Genomic DNA, 17,440 nt, shown 5'->3' on the forward strand with positions numbered 1-17,440 from the left:
CCCCGTCCCTGCCAGGGAGCAGAAACGATCTCCGGCCGGTCGGTGCCGGCAGCGCCCGGTGCCCCCTGGGACTCGGCGCCGGCCTGAGCACTGAGAAAGGCCTTGGGTCGGGGCGGGCCCCAGGTGGGCGGGTGAAGGGGAAGGAGCCAGGTGACCCGGGCTCTACTGCCAACTCTGGCCCTGGCTGAGCGAGCTCGCGCGGGCAGGTCACTTGGCCGCTCTAGGTCTCGGCTTTCTCATCTGTAAAACGGGAGCATGATACAGGTGTGTGAAAGCACTCTGGGCTCTAAAAGGTCAGGCCGGCAGGGTTCCACCCACTACGAGACTCAGAGAGTTTAACGGTCCAGTGGGCTGGGGGGTAGGTCAACTGGCCACCCCGCCTCCCGCCCGACCCCATCCACAGCTGCCGTGCTCTGGGGAGGATGATGAAATGTCTTTTATTTGAACGGTTGGAATGTTCCCAGACTGGAAGTGCTTGCGCGAGGGAGGGTGGGGCCTCCCGGGTGCTCAGGTCAGCACGATGCCCAGAAGCGGTGCGGTCCCAGGGCCCGGCTTCCCCCGCTCCTGTCCAGCCCCCCTTCGGGCGAGGGGTGACGCGGGGTCCCCGATCCGGTGAGGGGTGACGCGGGGCCCCCGGCGTCCAGCTCAGCCCCGCGGGACGCAGGCGGCGGCTAGGGGGGCGCAGCCCTCGAACTCCTGCAGGCTCGGGTGGTCCAGGTCTCCTCGGCCGCGGTCCTCCGCCTCCGCCCGCCGGTCGGAGGGGGGCCCCGTGGGCCGCACGCAGACGCACTGGGGGCCCGTGGGGCCGGGCTGGTACAGCCGGCGAGGGACGCCAACCCAGTCCCTGCTCACGCCCCCGCTGCGGACAGGACAGGACAAGACGGAGCTGTCGCTTGCTCGGCTCCGGGGCCCGTTCCGGCCGCCGGAGGGAGGCCCGGCTGGTGGACCTTTAAGGGGAAGCGGGAGGAATCCTCCACCGCCGTCTGCCTCCGGGCCCCCCGAGGACCACGGGCGGATCCGGGGTCACGCGGGCCCCTAGGCGGGCAGCCCGGACTCCGGACTCCCGCCCTGGCTCTGGCCTGCCAGGGCCTCCTCCGTTCCCCTTCTGTAAAGTGGGGAGAGCTCCCCTCCTTCAGTAGGACGGCGGGGGGTCAAAGGAGGACGCGGGCAAGGAGCACTAGCAAAGTAACCCGCTCTCCATCATCCAGAACCTCGGGGCCCGCGGAGACCCACGGCTGATCCAAAGGCCTGCTCCTAGCAGAGCCTCCCGCGCCTTTCCAGGCCGCTCCCGAGCCTCGGTTTCTCCCGCCGAACCCCCGGGCCGCTGCTGGGGGACGGAGGGGCGGGGGGGGCCGAGATCCAGCGGGTGGAAGGGGACCCCCACGAGTCTCCTCCCCGTCCGAGAGCGGGCTGGGCTCCGACACCGGAGCCACGTCCGCCCCCCCCCCGTCCCGCTCGGCCCCGGCGGGACCGGGGCTACCCGTCGGGGGAGCGGAGGGTGGGTTACCTCTGCCTGGAGCACCAGAACCGGCTGCCGCCGGCGGCGCTCCACTCCGAGTTGCACGGCGGGAACTGGCGCTTCAGCTCGTCGTCCCGGGCCCGGGCCCGGAGCCCTTCGGCGATGGCGGCCTCGGCGAGCACCAGGGCCTGCGTGGGCTCGCCGTCCTCCCCGTAGAACCTCCCGACCAGCTTCCCTGAGGGAGAGGAGGGGCCGGAGTCGTGGCGGCCCACGGGGGCCCGGGGACGGGCTGGCGGGCAGAGCCCGGGGTGGCGGCGACCCACTTCGGGGGCGGGGCCCCTAACCCGGACCCAGCGGCCCGGGAGGTCCTCTCCCTCCCCCCGGCCCCCACTGGTCCGTACCTGACCGCTCTGGACAGAGGGCGTCTACGCCTCCGGCCCCCCGGGGCCGACCGAGGAGGTCGGTTCTGATGCGGGAGGTCGTCGAGGCGAGGGGGATGGGTTCCGGCCCCCCGGTCCCTCCCCGGCCCCCCAGCCCCGGGCACCTACCGACAAACTCGTAGTTCTTCTCGTAGAACAAGAGCCAGTTGTGCAGCGTCAGCATCTGGGCAGGCGACAGGTCGGACACATCATCCACCAGGCCCGTTTCACTGAAGTCCCCGGTGACGAACGCTCGTGAGGCATCACGGCCTGAAGGACGGAAGCCTCTGTTAGTAGCCGGGGGGGGGGGGGGGGGGGGGGGGCGCGGGGAGGGGGTCCCCAGCCTTGTGTACTGGCTGGGAGAGAAGGGGGGGAACTGAAAGAGAGAAGTCTCTATTAGAGGGAGGGGTCCCCGTCCATGTGTATTGGCCGGGGGTGGAGCAAGGTCACGACGAGAAGCGCTGGAGCAGATCCACAAGAGAGACCGTCGGTGTCCCTCCCTGGGCTCACAGTCCAAAAAGGATGGCTATTTTATCCCCGTGATACAGACGAGGGAACTGAGACCCAGGGAACCCATGTGATTTGTTGGTATATTGTACTCTCCCAAGCGCTTAGTCCAGTGTTTCGCACACAGTGAGCACTGTACACATCGAATGGATGAAGGTCACGGCGGCCCAGCGGGGACTAGTTCTGAGACTAAATCCGGGATGTCCCGGAACTCCCAGGCCCGTGCTTTTTCCACCTTTAAAGGGGTGGTCTTTCTAGGTCTAATGTCCGGGCTTTAGGGCAGAAGCCTCCATTAAAGGGGTGGGGGTGGGGTCTCTGCCTGGACATCAATGTCGCATTTATTAAGCGCTGTGTGCAGCGCATTGTACTGAGCACTTGGGAGAGTAGAATATAACAAGAGCGTCTTGTATTTGTATATTATTTCTTCCGCTACTTTCTTCCTGGTGTATCCTTCTCTGTTCTTTCTCCTCCTTCCGCTACCCGTTAGTCATTTTCTGTCTATCTGCCTCCCGCCTTAAAGTTCCCGGAGGGCGGCGATTGTGGGTCTTTTTCCAGTCGTCCTCTCCTCAACACTCAGTATCGTGCTTTGCGCTCTGGGAAGCGCTTGGAAATTACTTGGGGTGTTGACGACAGAACAGTGAGGGGCCCACGGAGCTCAGTAGTTAAATGTTTTTGTTGATGTTGTCCTGAATTGTTGAGCTCGGCCTTCTGGGTTCTTTTTTAATGGTATACGTTCAGCGCTTACTATGGGCCAGACACTGTACTAAGTGCTAGGGGAAAATACAAGCTAATCAGGTTGGATCCAATCCCTATCCCAGCTCTGCCACTTGTCAGCTGTGTGACTGTGGGCAAGTCACTTCACTTCTCTGGGCCTCAGTTACCTCATCTGTAAAATGGGGATTAAGACTGTGAGCCCCACGTGGGACAACCTGATTCCCCTGTATCTACTCCAGCGCTTAGAACAGTGCTCGGCACATAGTAAGCGCTTGACAGATACCAACATTATTATCCCACATGGGGCTCACAGTCATAATCTCCGTTTTACAGATGAAGTAACTGGGGCCCAGAGAAGTTAAGTGACTGGCCCAAGATCACGGCAGACGTGTGGCAGAGTCGCAATTAGAACCCAGGACCTTCTGACTCCCAAGCCCGTCCCCTTTCCACTAGGCCTCGCTGCTTCTCCCTCCTTGCAGCCCCAGGACGGAGCCAGGCGCGGCAGCAGCTCCTTAGGCGGAGGAAGGATGAGGAGGAGGGAGGCGCGGGTTCGGGACGTCGTCTACAGTCTTGTCAAAGGTGGTCAGAGGCCGCGTACCACACATCCCGCCGCGGCCAAGGTCTAGTCCCGCCTGGGAGGGTGACCGGGCCGGGCCCTCTTTTCTCGGACTGAGACCGCTTGCCAGACTCTGTGCTAAGCGCTAGGGCTGGCCCCAATCCACGCTGCTTGGAGCGGTGCAGCCTACTGGAAAGAGCCCCGGGGCCTGGGAGTCACAGTAACTGGGTTCTAATCCTCGCTCTGCCACTCGTCCGCTGCGTGACCTTGGCCAGGTCACTTCACTTCCTCTGTGCCTCAGTACCCTCATCGGCCCAGCGGGGATTCATTATCTCTTCTCTCTCCTACTAAAAAAGCGTGAGCCTCCGGTGGGGCCTGATTATCTTCTAACTATCCCTGCGCTTGGCACATACTGCTTAACAAATACCACAGATCATCAGCAACGGTATTTACGGAGCCCTCGCCGTGTGCAGAGCACTGTACTAAGCGCTCGGGAGAGTCCTACACAACAGATTCTGGCCGACAGGTTCCCTACCCACAAGGAGCCTGGAATCTGGAGGACCTCGGGCCCGTCGGCCCGCTGGGGGCCGGGAACGTGTCTGTTTATGGCCGTAGCGTCCTCTCCCGAGCGCCTAGTACAGTGCCCGCACCCAACAAGGGCTCAATCAAATGGGAAGCAGCATGGCTCAGTGGAAAGAGCCCAGGCTTGGGAGTCAGAGGTCATGGGTTCGAATCCAGGTTCTGCCCCTTGTCAGCTGTGTGACTGTGGGCAAGTCACTTAACTTCTCTGGGCCGCATCTGTAAAATGGGGATGAAGACTGTGAACCTCATGTGGGACAACCTGATCACCCTGTATCTCCCCCCTGCACTTAGAACAGTGCTGTGCACATAGTAAGCGCTTAACAAATACCATCATTATTATTTTTAATAGGCCCGTATTGGAGAAGCAGCATGGCTCGGTGGAAGCGGGGGAGTCGGAGGTGGTGGGTTCGAATTCCTGCTCCGCCGCTTGTCCGCTGGGTGAGTTTGGGCAAGTCACTTCACTCCTCGGTGACCTCGTCTGTCCAATGGGGATAAAGATCGTGAGCCTGATAATAATAATAATAATGTTGGTATTTGTTAAGCGCTTCCTATGTGCAGAGCCCTGTTCTAAGCTCTGGGGGAGATCCAGGGTCATCAGGTGGTGCCAGGTGAGGCTCCCAATTAATCCCCATTTTCCAGATGAGGTCAGTGAGGCCCAGAGAAGGGACTGGCCCAGGTGGCGGAACCCACGACCTCTGCCTCCCCAGCCCGGGCTCTTTCCACCGAGCCACGCTGCTTCTCTATAATACTGGTATCCGTTAAGCGCTTCCTATGGGCAGAGCCCTGTTCTAAGCGCTGGGGGGGGGGGGGGGGCTCCCGGTTAATCCCCACTTTCCAGATGAGGTCAGTGAGGCCCAGAGAAGGGACTGGCCCAGGTGCCAAGCGTAAGAACCCACGGCCTCTGCCTCCCCAGCCCGGGCTCTTTCCACCGAGCCACGCTGCTCCTCAATAATGTTGGCATTCGTTAAGCGCTTCCTATGGGCAGAGCCCTGTTCATTCATTCATTCATTCAATCGTATTTCTTGAGCGCTTCCTATGTGCAGAGCACCGGACTAAGCGCTTGGGATGAACAAGTCGGCCACAGATAGAGCCGGTCCCTGCCCTTTGAGGGGCTTACAGTCTAATCGGGGGAGACGCACAGACGAGAACAATGGCGATAAACAGAGTGAAGGGGAAGCACATCTCGTAAAAACAATGGCAACTAAAGAGAACCAAGGGGGCTCCCGGTTAATCCCCATTTTCCAGATGAGGTCAGTGAGGCCCGGAGAAGGGACCGGCCCGGCCGGCGAGCGGCAGGCCCCACGTCCTCCCCAGCCCGGGTTCTCTCCCAGCCTCGTGGCCTCCCCGCAGCGCCGGGGGGCAGAGGCGAGGCCGTCGGGATGACCGTTCCCCCGGCCGGGCCGGGGGAGGCTCCCCGGTACCTGCGAAGTGGCTGTAGGGCCGGCCGGGCCCGTAGTGGCCGCCGCCGGGGAGCACGTCGAAGACGCGGCCCAGCACGGCGAGGAAGAGCCCCGGGGCCCGGCCGCCGCCCCGGTATTGGCCCAGCTCGGCCGGCCTCAGCAGGCGGGGCCCGGCCGGCCGGCCCAGCAGCCAGGCCGCGGCCAGGCCCGCCGCCACCGCCCCGCCGGCCGCCCGGACCCAACATGGCGGCCGCGGGAGGGTCGGCGCCGCCATCTTGGATGAGGGCACGGCCCGGCCCGCCCCACGGCGGCCCCGCGCTCGCCCCCTGGCGCTTCGCGGCCTTTCGCGACGGACGGCGGCGCTTGACGGCAGTGAAGCCGAGCGGCCTCCTTTGCCCGTCCTCCCGCCGGCCGGGCTTGACAGGTGTCGGCGGGGAGGAGGAGGAGGAGGAGGAGGAGGAGAGGGCCGGGCGGCCGGGCGGCGGGCGAGGCCTCCGATGGGGAACGCGCCGAGCCACAGCAGCGAGGAGGAGGAGGCGGCGGCGGCGGCGGCGGCCGGGGGTCCGGCGGGACCGGGGCCGGGGCCGGTCCTGCCGCCGGCCCCGGCGCTGCTGGAGCAGGCCCGGCTGCGGGAGGCGGCGGCGCGGCTGCGGCCGGCGGCGCTGGGGGAGTCGCTGCTGTCGCGACATCACGGCGCGCTGCTGCGCTGGCTGGAGGAGCGGCTGGGCCGCGGCGACGACACCGTCACCCTCGACCAGTTCAGCGAGACCCTGGAGAGCCGCGGCGCCGGCTGCACCCGGGACCAGTGCGAGGAGGTGACCCCGCCACCCCCGAGCCCCCCGCGCTCCTCCGCCACCGCGGACGGAGCCCTCGCTCTCCGCACAACCCTCTCCTAAGCGCTCGGCCTTCTCTGGCCTGAGCGGCGGGTTCTGATCCCCCCCCCCCCCCCACCCGACGCTTGTCCGCCGGGTGACCCCGGCCGGGACACTTCGCTGCTCTGGGCCTCGCCGACCTCCTCTGCAAAATGGGGGTGAAGACTGGGAGCCCCACGTGGGACAACCTGATGACCTTGTATCTCCCCCAGCGCTTAGAACAGTGCTGGGCACATAGTAAGCGCTTAACAAATGCCAACGTTATCGTTATTATTATTACTATTATTAATCCCCCTCCATCCGCCACTTGTCCGCTGGGTGACCCCAGGCAGGCCACTTCCTTCATTCATTCATTCAATAGTATTTATTGATGACCTTGTATCTACCCTAGCGCTTAGAACAGTGCTGGGCATATAGTAAGCGCTTCACAAATACCGACATCATTATTATTATTAATCCCCCTCCATCCGCCACTTGTCCGCTGGGTGACCCCAGGCAGGCCACTTCGCTTCTCTGGGCCTCGCTGACCTCCTCTGCAAAATGGGGGTGAAGACTGGGAGCCCCACGTGGGACAACCTGAGGACCTTGTATCTACCCCAGTGCTTAGAACAGTGCTGGGCACGTAGTAAGCGCTTAACAAATACCAACATAATTTATTATTATTATTATTATTATTATTATTAATCCCCCTCCATCTGCCACTTGTCTGCTGGGTGACCCCGGGCAGGCCCCTTCACCTCTCTGGGCCTCAGTGACCTCCTCTGCAAAATGGGGCTTAAGACAGCGAGCCCCACATGGGACAACCCCATTACCTTGGATCTCAACCAGCGCTTGGAACAGTGCTCAGCACATAATAATAATGGTGGTATTTGTTAAGCGCTTACTACATGCAAAGCGCTGTTCTGAGTGCTGGAGGGGATGCAAGGTCATCAGGTTGTCCCACATGGGGCTCCCAGTTTTCATCCCCATTTTATAGATGAGGTCACTGAGGCGCAGAGAAGCACACAGTAAACACCCAAGTACCATCATCATTATTATTATTGCCTCAGTGCTTAGAACAGTGCCCAGCACGTAATAGTAATAATGTTGGTATTTGTTAAGCACTTACTATGTGCCAAGGACTCTTCTAAGCGCTGGAGTAGATCCAGGGTGATCAGGTTGTCCCACATGGGGCTCCCAGTCTTCATCCCCATTTGACTGATGAGGGAACTGAGGCCCAGAGAGGTGAAGTGACTTGCCCAAAGTCACCCAGCTGACAAGTGGCCGAGCCGGGATTAGAACCCACAACCTCTGACTCCCGAGCCCGGGCTTTTTCCACTAAGCCACGCTGCTTCTCTAGTAGTAAGCACTTAACCAATACCATAATTGTAATTGAGGGTACAACGCAACAATAAATGGTGACGATCCCTGCCCACAAGGAGCTTACATTCATTCATTCAGTCGTATTTATTGAGCGCTTACTATGTGCAGAGCACTGTACTAAGCGCTTGGAATGGACAATTCGGCAACAGATACCTGGGGAGAAGGGGGCTGAGGAGAATCGTGGGGTCTTGGGAGCCTTGGGGAAGAGGGGCTCTGAGGAGAATAATAATAATGATGATTATGGTATTTAAGCGCTCACTATGTGCCAGGCAGTGTACTAGACGCTAGGGTGGATAGGAGCAAATCAGGTTGGACACAGTCCCTGTCCCTTGTGGGGCTCACGGTCTCAATCCCCATTTGACAGATGAGGAAACTGAGGCCCAGAGAAGTGAAGCGACTTGCCCAAGGCCACACGGTAGACAAGCGGCGGAGTAGGATTAGAAACTTTGACCTTCTGACTCCCAGGCCCTGGAAGGAAGGCTGTGGAGAAAATTTGATCCGTTTTAATTTTATTTATTTTTATTGACGTCTGTCTCCTCCACTCTAGGACAGCGAGCTCAATGTGAGCAGGGAATGTCACTGTTTGTTTGTTGTCGTAGTGTACTTTCCCAAATTCTTAGTCCAGTGCTCTGCGCACAGTAAGCGCGTAATAAATATGGTTGATTGAAAGGGGACTGAGGAGAACTGTGGAGAACTCTAGGGTCATAGAGGAGTCAGGGAGGAGGAGGCTGAGGAGAATCATGGAGAGAGGAGCCAGGGGAAGAAGGGGGATGAGGAGAATGGTGGGGTGGGCGGCCATGGAGCGAGGATCTGACGGGAGAAGGGGGGCTGAGGAGAATCGTGGCGAGAGGAGCCGGGGGAAGAAGGGGCCTGAGGAGAATGGGGGGGGTGGGCGACCCTGGAGAGAGGGCTGTGGGGTAAAGGGGACTGAAGAGAATGGTGGGGTGGTGGGCTGTGGAGAGGGGAGCCATGGGCAGAAGGGGGCTGAGGAGAACTGTGAGGTGGGGGAGCCATGGAGAGATGAGATGTGGGTAGGAGGGGGTCGAGGAGAATCATACCGGGGACTTTGGAGAGAGGAGTTGTGGGGCTCAGAGGGGCCTGAGGACAATCATGGAGTGAGGGGCTATGGAGAGGAAGGGGCTGAGGAGAATCTTAGGGGAGAAGGGCCTTGGAGTGGGGAGGCTGGGGTAAGGTGCTGTGGGGAGGAAGAGGCTGAGAAGAATTATGGGGTGGGGGGCTTTGGAGAGAGGGACTGTGGAGAGGAGGGGGCTGAGGAGCATCTTAAGGAGAAGACCTTGGAGTGGGGAGGCTGGGGTCAGATGCTGTGAGGAGGAGGAGGCTGAGGCTGAGAAGAGTTGTGGGCTGGGGGTCCTGTGGGGAGGAGGGGGCTGAGGAGACGTCTCAGAGGAAGGGTCCGTGGAGAGGGGACTGAGGAGAATCCCCGAGAGTGGAGCCCTGAGGAAGGAGGCTGTGAGGCGGCGGGCTGGTCCTGCAGAGGGAGGGAGCCAGGAGGGGAGTAGAGGAGGGGTTTCTGTCAGTCCAGCCCTTGTGATGGAGAAGACCGCCGTGGGTTCCCGGGCCAGGGCCGCTGAAGTCCGGGAGCGGCCAAGAGGACTCCTTGACCCACGCTGGGGGCCATCTGGGTGACGGGGGAGGATCGGGGTGTGCAGAGCAGGCTTCTTCGTGGGGAGCTGCTGTAGGGAAGTAGGCCCACCTCTCCCTCCTGGAGGCTCTCCAGTGTTTTCGAGAGGCCTGTTGGGTGCCTGTTCTCCAAAACCGCCCTGGCGGAAGGCGGCACTGGGAGACGGTGTTTGTGGGGGTCTGTGGGGGTCCCGGAGGGTCTGGGGTCTCCCCCTAGCCTGGTGGGTCTGGACATCCTCTCGCCAGCGTGGGCCTCCAGCCCGGTAAAGGTGGTGTTTCCTGCCACTAGGATTTCTCCGGAGGGGCGACGCAGCCGTCTTGAGAAACAAAGTCGATGTCGAGAGAGGGAAGGGAAGGGAAGAGGGAGATGAAACGGAGATCGTGCCAGAGATTGGACTTTGCACGTTGTCTTAAGGGTTACAGGAAACCAATAATGGCAGTTGAGAGAAAATCTCACACCTAACGAATGCGTAGCATGCGCGGCCCTGCCGACACAGGAAGGAGCCTCAGAAGCAACGGCGCCTGCTGACCGACATCCACTGAAGGCGGCGTTAGCGTACTGGGTGCTCAGAAGTTCAGCAGGGGCACGAGACACGTTCCCTGCCCGCAGAGAACGTCCACCCTAACTGTGGGGAGGGCGTGGAAATACTGATGAGCCAGGGAACCAGAGTCAGTCGGTAAAATCAAATGTTCGATCGACACAAAGTGCCACGGGAGGGTATAAATAAATAATTACATACCTGAGGAAGCCGAAGGGTTAATAAGATCCAGGACCCCGGTAGTTGGGGAAGGACCCCAGATTATCTTTTCGAACACAGTAGGGTCGGCTTCTTTATGCCCCATACCCTCCGCTCCGGTGAAAAGAGAACAAAAAAGACATTGACCTATTTCCTTGGTGTGTGTTTTATGAAAAAGATCTGCAAGGATTTTGAACTAAGTTACGAAATGAAAATCCACTGAACAACAGCCATTTCTACTCCTTGAAGAGGGCTTTGACTCTAGTGCATCATTAATGTTGTCGAGCCTATATTTTTTTTTTAACACATTTACCAATTTGTGGCCAGTTGTGTGGTTTGGGTGTGGGGCAAGATAGTCTCAAATTTTCCTTTTAAAAACATTTCCAGAGCAGCATGAAGTGATTTTTTTTCCCTCCTTCAAGGAAATGAATGTTTGGGTTGTGTTAACGGGTGGGTTTTGCAGTCTCGTTTTCCCTTGAAATTTACTGGGTCAGCGTCAGTCAAATATAAAGCCCAGTCTCTGGCACTGTATTTCTAAGTGGTACTTACTAAATGCCTGTTGAGTGCTAAGCCCCACACTAAACACTTGGGAAACTATGGTTGCGTACAGTAGATGTGATTCCTGCCCCAAGGTACTTACAATCTCTGGTGTATAGAGCACTAAACTAGACATTTGGAGAGCACGGTAGAGACAGGATCCCTGCCCTCAGGGAAATTCTGGTCTAGCTGGGGAGACGTCAGGACAAAGACTGTAATTTGTCCGTAATTTCCTTATATTAATGTCTGTCTCCCCCTCTAGACTGTAAGCTCATTGTGGGCAGGGAATGTGTCTTTTTATTGTTACACCGTACTCTCCCGAGTGCTTAGTACAATGCTCTGCACACAGTAAGTGCTCAGTAAATACGATTGATTGACTGTACTGGCAGGAGGAAGAAGAAAAAGAGGAGAGGTAGATGAGTAAGAGCTAAGGTAATAGGGTTTGTGCGTAAGGAGTTCTGACTGAGAAACTTGAGCTGGGGGAGGTGGTTGGGAGCGAGGGAACTTCCCTAAAAGATCAGCTGAAAAAATGGGCTCCTTGGTGACCAGTCATCCAACAAAACCTCTGTAGAGGATACCGCAGGGCCCAGGCTCCGTCCAAGACGGGCCGGCAGCGGTAATGAGGGGGTGAGAGGGGTGGCGGCCTGACGACATGCACATTAGTCACAAGGATCCGATCTGTTTAACTTTGGCTCTGGGAATGCTAAAGAGGGGAGGGAGCAGGGAAAATGCGAGTGACCGTGGTGAAAGAACGATTTTGGGGCCACTGCTCCCCAGGGCTCCACTGACCTGGCTTCTGTGCCAGAACCACCAAACGCCTCTAAGCTCATTGCGGGCAGGGATTGTGTCTGTTATGTTGTTCTGTTGTACTCTCCCAAGTGCTTAGTACAGTGCTCTGCACACAGTAAGCACTCTGAAAATATGATTGACTGACTGGCTTCATGGTTTGACTGCCAGGCCCGTCCTCCCTGCCCCCTGACCTGCTGTTGCAGCGTCGAGGGATTGTCCACCGAGTGGTCACGCGAGCACGGTCTCTCTTGTAGTTGATCCGAGGACAAGGGACCAGAGTCTGACCTCCATGGCTTGGCTCCGGGAGGCCTGTGGGGAGAGGTTTTTCTCCGACCCAGGGGGCAGCCAGCTGGGATTGATTTGATCCGGAAGGCTGATGGCAAGTGACGTTCTGACAAGGCAGACGAGCACTCTCTAGACGTCTCGGTTACTGGAACTCTGTCTAGGCACTAGGGTGGGCTGGGTTTCTAGAGCGGGCAGCCAAGTGGAAGGCCCTGTTGGCCACTCGGGACGGGCTCGCCCCTCCCCTCAACTTAAGCCAAGGGTGTCCCAGGCAAGGGAGGGTCAGAAGCCGCTTTCCAAAAAACCCGAGCTTTGGTTATTGAGGCAGCAGTCAGCCGCTTTCTTGTCGGGACAGGATCAGATATGGTCTGGGGGAAAACGGGCAGGGTTCTCAGGGACTGCGTCGCTGTAGGGCCCCCGACTTAATAGCGGTGGCCATCTCTGAGAATCCAAAATATCCCGTCAAGCCACCGAGCCTCCCTTCTGTGTGAAAAAGAAGACAGAAAGAGGAGCGCCGGGGGGAAATGTGTCTTGTTCTTGGGTGGGACAACAACCTGGGGAGCCTTCTAGCCTCCGATCTCCGCGGTCGCCCGTTGGCCTCTTGCCCCTCAGGAAGATGTAGTATTGGGGTGCCGGGTCCCGATGCCAAAGCGTTTCTTTGGCAAATTCAACGGAGTGCGGAGCCCAGACCCCAGAAACGGGTTGGAGGAACTCCTCTTTAATCTTCAGGATTGGAATGTTTGCTAATTCTGTTACCTTGTCCTCTCCCGAGTGCTTAGTAAAGTGCTCTGAAGCGGCATGGCGTAGTGGTTAGAGCAGGGGCCTGGAAGTCAGAAGGTCATGGATTCTAATCCCGACTCCGCCACTTGTCTGCTGGGTGACTGTGGGCAAGTCACTTTACTTCTTTGGGCCTCAGTGACCTCATCTGGAAAATGGGGATTGAGACTCTCAGCCCACGTGGGACGGACTCTGTCCAGCCCCATTTGCCTGTATTCACCCCAGCGCTTAGTACGGTACCTGGCACATAGGAAGCGCTTAACAAATACCATTATTATCATTATTATTATAGTAAGTGCTCAATAAATACCATTGATCGATTGATTAGTTGGCAGTCGTCAGGTCATTCATTCATTAGGTCATCAGGAGAGACCCACAAGTGAGGCTTATTCAGGCCTTACTTCCTCAGATTGGATCTTGAGCATTTGGGAGATATAGGGTGGATGGACGGGGGAGTTTCTCCCCGGGGGTAGCGGAGGCCACCGTCTGCATCCAAGTGAGGCCTAAATCTGGCCATTGGTCACCCCCGGCCGGCAGGCCAACAGGTTGTTGTTCGTCGGGGTGCCGTGGGTCGAAATGGCACAGGACCCTCCGCACACAATCCAACTTTGAGGTCGCTTCAGCGAGTTGAACCTCCCCCGCCTCTGCTTCCCACCGTCGGCGTGGCCGGGGCTGAGATCCGGCACCTCGAGCGGAATGCACCCCGATGTGTATTCTGGGGGGGACCGAGGGTGCCAACCACGCTCCGCCCTCTGCCCCGCAGGCCTTTGCCCAGTTCGACGCCGAGGGGGACGGCGCCGTGGACGTGGAAGGGATGCTGGAGGCCCTCAAGAACTCTAGTGGGGCCAACCTCCAAGGGGAGCTGAGCCACGTCATCAGACAGCTCCAGGCCTGCTCGCTCGTTCCAGGTAAGAGCAGCCCGCTAGGCCGGGAGGGAGACCGGCTGGTGCCGGCCTTTCGGGTCCCTGGCCCTGCCCTCGGGCCGGGCCGGTGGGCGGGTTTAGAGATAGAGAAACGGTCCCTGGGTGCAATGGCCGCCCAGTCTGAGTATCTCCCCAAGTGCCCTCCAAGGCTCCGTCCAGGTCCGGTCAAAAAGGGAAACCCCCTTCCCTACGGATTTCGGCTTCAGTCGTCGGTCCCGGCGGCGTTCGGAACGGCCGAGGTGTCCTCGCCGTGGGCAGTGGAAACCCTGGATCCGCGTTTCCGGTCCATTCGGTGCTGTTAGGCTCCCCGTGGGTCCCGCCCTCACTTTCTGGCAGAGAAAAAATGTCTTGAATTCAAAGAAGAGCCTCGGAGGTTCGGGGTGGAGCAATAGCCGAGCAGTCTTTGCAACCCCGGAATGTCTTTGTTGACATTTTCGACTCCGAGCCCCGCTCGGGGTTGCGTGATTGTTTGGATGGATTTTCTCCCTGTCTCAGTAGCCTTTTCACACCGTTTTTATTGGCGTGTTTTGAAGAGTGCAGCTCCCTGCTCTCCCCTTTTATTTGTTTATTTTTAATGGTACTTGTTAAGCGCTTACTATGTGCCAGGCACCTACTAAGCACTGGGGTAGATAGAAGGCCGGACACAATTCACGGTCCACACGGGACTCACGTTTCAATCCCCATTTTACGGATGAGGTAACTAAGGCACAGGGAAGTCGTGACTTGCCCGAGGTCATTGCAACAGACAAGTGACGGAGTCAGGATTAGAACTCAGGTCCTCTGACCGCCAGGTCCGGGCTTTTCCCACTGGCCCACGCTGCTTTCCTTTTAGCAGTCTTTCCCAGCAAGCCAGTGTCAGGGCCTCTCTCTGCAAGGTGTACCTTGCCTTAAAAGTGTCCCTTCCTTTACTCATTCATTCATTCAATAGTATTTATTGAGCGCTTAGTATGTGCAGAGCACTGTACTAAGCGCTTGGAATGTACAAATCGGCAACAGATAGAGACGGTCCTTGCCCATTGATGGGCTTACAGTCTAATCGGGGGAGACAGACGGACAAAACTCCTTCTCAACCTTTAAAGTGTTTTGACTGGAGTGATGAAATCCCATTTCAATTTAGCATTAGGTAACGACAAATCTATTTAGCATAGATAAGGGCAGCTTTTACCTAGGACCGCACCAAAGAGAAAACTCAGGGTCTATGAGTATCGGTACAACATTGCTCTTTGATCGTAAAGTTATATTTACTTCCTCCAGCCGCCCTTTCCCGCCTGCCTATTCTATCTCTGCCCTCTTGCCCCGGTGGGAACGTGGCCAGCTGGGGCCGAGAGGGTGTTGGGGACACCACAGAAGCCGCTGATGCTGTCATCCACTATTCTGCCCCCATCTTTTCCAGTCTGGCCTTCTCAGGTCGGACTGTCGGCATCGCCTCTTTCCGCGCCCCAGCTCTCCCTTTTGAGCACGTGGCTCTTTGGGCTTCCCCAGAGGTGCCTCCTCCATAAGGGGCGCGAGGGCGACGTCCCCAGTGGGGTGTCTGAATGCCCGGCCTCGCCCACTCCGGGACTGGACACGAGACCCCATAAGGCATCTTTCCATGGCTCTCTGAAGCCCCTTCCCACCCGGCACTCATCTCCGCTGAAATCCCTGTCGCTGCCCCCTTTCTCCCCCTCCCGCCACTCACACACACAGGCTCCTGACAGAAAGGTAGCCCCCCATCGCTCTTCCCACATTAGACTGAAGCTCCCTGAGGGCAGGGGTTGGGGTCAGGTCTTCCCGGGCACCCCATGGAGGTTTCGGCGCCTTCGATGATGGCTTGGGGTTCGTCCTAGGTTTCATCGACATATTTTCCGAGCCGACGGAGCGGCGGGCCGTCCACGCGTCGCTGATCCTGCGCTTCCTCCACCGGAACCGCATCTCCAGCACCGCCATCCCCTACCCGGTGTTGGAGCACTGCAACAACATCTGCACCATGCGGTCCTCGGTGCTCAGGGATTCGCTGGACCAGCTGGCTCAGAAAGAGAAGGGTGAGTGCCGCAGCGCTCGCACCCGGGGCCCCCCGGCCCGAACGCGGCGGCTCTCTTTCCCGGGAAGCGGAGCACGTGGTGGGAAGCGTCAGGTCTGAGGAGGGGCTGCGGCCACGGTGGAGGGGGTGAGGCCGGAATCCCCCAGGGAACACCCCTCCGCACGATAGACGGCCCGACCCTGGCGGGCGGCAGCGGTGTCCGTCGGGGAGAATGGGGGGCTGGGAATCGGGAGACCCGGGCTCGACCCCCAGCCCAGCCGGGACGTTTGACGGTGTCGGGGCCGAGCCCCCGGAGAGTCGGATCTTTCCGAGTGGTCGGAGGCAGCCCCGGGATTTGTCCCTAGAATGTCCTGGGGATCCACGCGGGAGCCAGGAGTCGGACAAGCTGAAATCGGTCGCCAAGTGTTACACCTATATAGAGACCTCTTCCAACTCCGCCGACATCGACAAGATGACCAATGGAGAAACGTCGTCCTTCTGGCAGTCGGACGGGAGCGCGCGCTCCCACTGGATCCGGTGGGTGGCCGACGGAAGAAGGGGCCCGGGAAGATGGGGGGAACGGTTTGGAGGGCGAGACGGGGAAGCCTGGACCCGGTTGGGAGCGTCAGCATTTCTTCCAACGCATTGGGTGCCAGTCGGTCATATTTATTGAATGCTTATTGTGTGCAGAGCACTAAACTAAGCACTTGGGGGAGTACAGTAGAACAATATAACCGACACGTTCCCTGCCCACAAGGAGCTTACCGTCTACACACACTGGGAATGCGCCCGACCTACAAGCGGGGGAGAATGGGCTCACACGGAGCTTCCACTCTAATGTGGGAGACAGAGAGCAGTAGGTGGGCTTGAAAGCTCGTCGTGGGCAGGGAACGTGTCTGTTTATTGGTATATTGTACCCTCCCAAGCGTTAAGCGCAGTGCTGTGCGTAAGCGCTCAATAAATACGGTGGAAGGAATAGAATGCCAGTAATGACTGCCTGGAGCATAAGCTCCCCGAGGGCAGGGGACGTGCATCTTGTCCGATGCCCAGAGGGCCTCAGTGAATGCCGGCGATCGACGGATGGGATGGCTGGAGGGGCGGATGTGGCAGCCTGGTTTTCTCCCAGCCTGAAGATGAAGCCGGACGTGGTCCTGCGGCACCTGTCCATCGCGGTGGCGGCCACGGACCAGAGCTACATGCCGCAGCAGGTCACCGTAGCCGTGGGCAGGAACAGCGGCAGCCTCCAGGAGGTCCGAGACGTCCACATCCCCAGCAATGTCACCGGCTACGTCACCCTGCTGGAGAACGCCAACATCAGCCAGCCGTGTGAGTCAGCCGCGGCCCGCCGGGCTCCCTCCTCCCCGGGATGAAATCACGGGCGGACCGGAGACTGGGCACAGCCGCCGTGGCCGCGGCCCGACAGAGCGAGCGCCTCTCCCCTGCCACAGATGGGTTCGTCGGGGCCTCGGGCCCTGCCGGGAGCCCAGGAAGGCTGGGTTTTGGGCCGCCGAAGCCGCCTCCAGCAGTAGCGTGGGCCAGGGAGGAGTGGTGCTTCCCCGGGGACACAGCCGGGATGAAGGGATTTCGCGTGGCGCTGAGGAATGGAAGCTCAAACCGACTGCGCGATCTTTACCCAAACCTCAAAAGTCCACATTCTAGAAGCAACCTCCCAGCAGTACTTTGGCAAGGGTGGAAATGGCACAGACTCTTGAATTTAGAGTGTCATTTTCTTTCCAGAAACCCATCTGTCTCCCCAGGCCTCCGAGGCAAGTGGGCTTGTCCTCATTTAAAAGAGGGGAAACCAAGTCTTAGAACGGTTAGGAGGCTCTAGCCCAAGGAGAAACCCAGTGGCAGTTCCTGGGCCCATCCTGGAGTCAGTTCGTG

The 17,440-nt window shown here is 59.0% G+C and overlaps 2 protein-coding genes across 3 annotated transcripts in view; one reads left to right on the plus strand and one right to left on the minus strand.

The window, feature by feature from the left end:
- Positions 1-418: 418 nt before the first annotated feature.
- LOC100085968 (neuferricin) lies at positions 419-5,926 on the minus strand. The gene is made up of 4 exons (XM_029082463.2): positions 5,659-5,926; positions 2,008-2,148; positions 1,508-1,694; positions 419-859 (listed from the first exon to the last, which is right to left on the minus strand). Exons 1-4 carry the CDS (start codon positions 5,909-5,911, stop codon positions 646-648), a joined length of 795 nt encoding a protein of 264 aa, XP_028938296.1. The 5' UTR covers positions 5,912-5,926; the 3' UTR covers positions 419-645.
- Positions 5,927-6,093: 167 nt separating this feature from the next.
- The window catches only part of ZZEF1 (zinc finger ZZ-type and EF-hand domain containing 1), a 61,025-nt gene continuing 49,678 nt past the window's right edge, over positions 6,094-17,440 (plus strand). For both annotated transcript variants that reach the window (XM_029081891.2, XM_029081892.2), the window contains exons 1-5: positions 6,094-6,452; positions 13,398-13,542; positions 15,384-15,578; positions 15,922-16,093; positions 16,683-16,882. In XM_029081891.2, coding sequence (XP_028937724.1) covers positions 6,135-6,452; positions 13,398-13,542; positions 15,384-15,578; positions 15,922-16,093; positions 16,683-16,882 — 1,030 coding nt within the window. In that variant the 5' untranslated portion in view covers positions 6,094-6,134. The remainder of the gene's footprint in view (positions 6,453-13,397; positions 13,543-15,383; positions 15,579-15,921; positions 16,094-16,682; positions 16,883-17,440) is intronic.

The sequence above is a fragment of the Ornithorhynchus anatinus genome, chromosome 17 (genome assembly GCF_004115215.2).
Source record: "Ornithorhynchus anatinus isolate Pmale09 chromosome 17, mOrnAna1.pri.v4, whole genome shotgun sequence".
Classification (NCBI taxonomy): Eukaryota; Metazoa; Chordata; class Mammalia; order Monotremata; family Ornithorhynchidae; genus Ornithorhynchus; species Ornithorhynchus anatinus.